Genomic DNA, 3,271 nt, shown 5'->3' with positions numbered 1-3,271 from the left:
GCGTTTGCCCCGGCAGGGATGAGGCTGGGGGAAGGCAGGACAGAGCCCGAGCCCTCTGCCGCCTCGGGAGGGCTGAAGGTGACGGCCGCGGGGTCGCTCAGTGCCGCCGCCCTGCTTCCTCCCGTGAAGAACGAAGGTTTGCACCAGTTTGAGGAACAACCGGTCCAGAACCTCTTTCCCGAGCTCCAGGAGCTGCCGAGCAAGTAAGTTCGTTAGAGGAAGCGGCTCGCCGAGCGCGACAGCGATGGACGGCTTCGCCTCCCGTCCCGGAGCAGGCCGCCCCGGCGGGCGCCGCGCTCAGGCTCGCYTCTCGCCCGCGCCCCGCAGCGTGCTCTGGCTGGACGTCTGCAACATCCCCAGCTCGGGCCAGCGCATCACCGCCTTCGGCTGCCAGAGCGGCTACGTCCGCGTTGCCCAGGTGGACCAGGCCAGCAGAGGTGAGAGCCGGCTGCCCTTCCCCGCTTCTCCGTGCGGGTATCCGGAGCACGGAATAATTCAGCTCCGAGGAACCGGTCTGGCTCCGGGCAGTAGCCGTTGGCCGCAGCTAAGTCGTGTCTTACSTGCTGCAAGGCAGGCTGCTGCCCTGGGCCGGGAGCTGTTGGAGCGGCCCCAGGTTCGGCTCTGGATCTGATGCCGGATGCCTCCCTGCCCCAGGCCGTGTCCTCCTTGGAGATGGGGCAGTGACGTTCCCGGCGTCCGCAGGACGGCTGCCGGGAGCCCCTCGCGGCCCGGCCTGGCTCGGCGAGCCCCGCAGCGGCCGCTCTCTCCGCTCTCTCCGTTGCAGTGGTGCTCCAGAGCTGGAGTATCCAGCAGGACGGCCCCATTTCCAAGGTGCTGGTGTTCGCCCTGCCGTCGGCCTGCCCTCGGGAGGAGCCAGGCGCTGACGTGACCGAGAGCGGTGAGAGCCGGGCGACGGCGGGTTGTGCGTGGCAGAGCTGATGCGGCTCCGTGGGTTTAGCCTAGACGTGCTAAATACGGACGGGTCTGTTCTTTAAATCCTGATCGCTGCTTGCAGAGGGACCTAGAGCTCTGCGGAGCTCTGGTTCCCACCCAGCAGCCCTCCGCTGCCGTCGGAGAGGCTGGGGCGGGAGAGCTGGTGGGGCACAGCCCTTCCGCAGCCCCGGAAAACGCCGTGGGGGCAAGGGCACGGGGACGCCGTCCCCGACGCGGGCTTCCTCCTCCTCCTCCTCCTCCGTGAGCGGGCTGGGGAGAGGGAGGTGCGCGCGTCCCGGCAGCTCGCCCGGCACCCTGCGGAGCCTGGGCATCGCGTGCCGGCCGGCTGCGTGCCCGACCGCGTGTCCTCCTTGCCCCTCGCAGGCGAGGCCGGTGCCCCGCAGGGCTACAGCGTCCTTGTCACCAGCACCATCGAGCTCTCCGTGGTGTACAGGTGAGTGCCGGGGCCGGCGCCGCGGCGAGGCAGAAAGGCCCCGCCGAGGCCGCGTTCGCCCTGCGGAGCTGGCGGCTCCGGGAGGCGTCCGCTCCCCGTGCCGTGACTCCCGGCAGCGCCCCGGCTTGGAGCAGGGAGGGCCGCAAGGCGGGAACGTGCCCTCCGCGCTCCTGAGCCGAGCCGAGCCGAGCGTTGGCTGTTGGCATCTCCCCCTCCGCCCTCGGCTCCCCTAGGGACGTGCTGACGAGGGGCTTGGGGGACCAGGTGACCTTGCCGGGCAGCGACCAGTACGACAGCGTGCTCTGCGCCCTGGTGACCGACGTCGACTTCGACGGCGCCCGGGAGATCCTCCTGGGCACCTACGGGCAGGTGAGTGGGGCGGGGGGAGCGGGGCAGCTCGCGGGGCCCGTGCCGGCACGCGGCCGTGAAACCCCGCAGCCGGCAGTTCCACCGCTGAACGAAGCGCAGACACGCGACGCGCGTGTTGCATGTTTCCTCTTAAACCTCCGCGTTCCTTCTGCCGACGTGCAGACAGCTCTCGAGCAGATCTTTGGCTTTTCCTGGGTTTTTTTTTGGGGGGCGTTAAACGCGCTTCCTCTCGCGCTGAGCCTGTGCTTTGCAAGGCTGCGCTGCCTCCCCAGCCTGGCGAATCYCCCTCTCAAACTCGCCTGCCGTTTCCCAGCACGTGTCCGTCTCYCTGTGCCGCAGGAGCTGCTCTGCTACAAGTACGGGAGCCCCGATGCTCCCCAGGCTGCGGCGGCGGGGTCCCCGGCCGCGTCCCCGCGGGGCGGCGAGTTCCACCTGCTCTGGAAGCGGAGCTTCCCCAGCCCGCTGCTCTCCATGGAGTACGCGGACCTGACCTCCGACGGGCTCTGCGAGCTGGCCGTGGTGTGCCTGAAGGGGCTCCACGTCTTGCAGGTGAGCGGGCGGCTCGTCCCGGAGCGGGGCGCACACATGGCGTTGGTGGCATCGGCGTCCGGCTTCTCCGTGCCGCGGCGTCACCCCCCCCCGTCTCTCCTCTCCCGGCTGCAGCACAGCCTGGTGCAGACGGCCCAGTGCGTCCTGGAGCGGCTCCGCTGGGAAGCGGCGCGCAGAGCCCAGTGCAGCCTCGGCCCCACCGACGCGGGTGCGACGAAGGACTGACGGTCCCGGGTGGCGGCGGGGCGCCCCGAAGAGCGCGGCCGGGCCGCATCAGAGGCTCCGTCGAGAGCCGCGGGACCAGGCGGCGGAGGAGGACGGTGCCTTGGCGGGGGACGAGGCTGAACGTGGGGAAACACCCCCAGAATCCTCCAGTCTTGCCACCGAGGCAGGAGCCAGCCCGGGTGGATCCTGGCCTCGGTCTTAGCAAGGCTACGGCCAACTTGGATGTAAACTTGTCGTGCCCCAGCCAGTAAACGCGCACGTGTGCCCAGCTTCCTGCTGGCAGCCCTTTCTTCCCCGAGGAATGCCCGAGGGTGCCAGGAAAAGCCCGCAAGGCTCCTCTCGCTGCCCGRCTCCCTTCCGCGCCCCGCGGATGGGCCGTGGCCGGGCTCCAGCCCGCGGAGCGCAGAGCGGCGAGGAGGGAGAGCCCGGCGCAGCGCTCGGAGCCGCAAGCCGAGCGGTTTGACGCCGAGCGCTCGAAACAGCCTCGACCGCCCCCGTCGCTGGGGTCAGCCCCCAGCCGGGATTTCGCGTAGGCGTCCGCGAGCTCCCCCCACCCCCCCCTCCTCGCCGGGGTTTGCTGCGCGGCGGCGGCGTCGACAGTCTCTCAGCCTCGCTGCCAGGTGCCTCCCCTCCTCGCCGCAGCGCGTTCGCATCTGGTTCCTGTGCTAATTGTGCCACGGCCGAGGAAGGGGCCGGAGCGCGGGGAGGCGCCGCGAGGGAGACGGCGCGGAGCTGCGCTCG

At 70.7% G+C, this 3,271-nt stretch overlaps 1 protein-coding gene across 1 annotated transcript in view; it reads left to right on the top strand.

The window, feature by feature from the left end:
- Nucleotides 1–2,799, top strand: part of KPTN (kaptin, actin binding protein) — a 5,140-nt gene extending 2,341 nt beyond the window's left edge. Inside the window, exons 6-12 of the mRNA XM_026069806.1 lie at nucleotides 99–203; nucleotides 328–437; nucleotides 785–898; nucleotides 1,318–1,387; nucleotides 1,621–1,756; nucleotides 2,096–2,305; nucleotides 2,420–2,799. Of these exons, the coding sequence (XP_025925591.1) occupies nucleotides 99–203; nucleotides 328–437; nucleotides 785–898; nucleotides 1,318–1,387; nucleotides 1,621–1,756; nucleotides 2,096–2,305; nucleotides 2,420–2,530 (856 nt within the window). The 3' untranslated portion in view covers nucleotides 2,531–2,799. The remainder of the gene's footprint in view (nucleotides 1–98; nucleotides 204–327; nucleotides 438–784; nucleotides 899–1,317; nucleotides 1,388–1,620; nucleotides 1,757–2,095; nucleotides 2,306–2,419) is intronic.
- The last annotated feature ends 472 nt before the right edge of the window (nucleotides 2,800–3,271 follow it).

Source organism: Apteryx rowi, unplaced genomic scaffold, assembly GCF_003343035.1.
Source record: "Apteryx rowi isolate R43461 unplaced genomic scaffold, aptRow1 scaffold_1061, whole genome shotgun sequence".
In the NCBI taxonomy this organism is placed as follows: domain Eukaryota; kingdom Metazoa; phylum Chordata; class Aves; order Apterygiformes; family Apterygidae; genus Apteryx; species Apteryx rowi.
The sequence above is the reverse complement of the archived record's forward strand: the minus strand, read 5'-3'. Positions and strand labels throughout refer to the sequence as shown.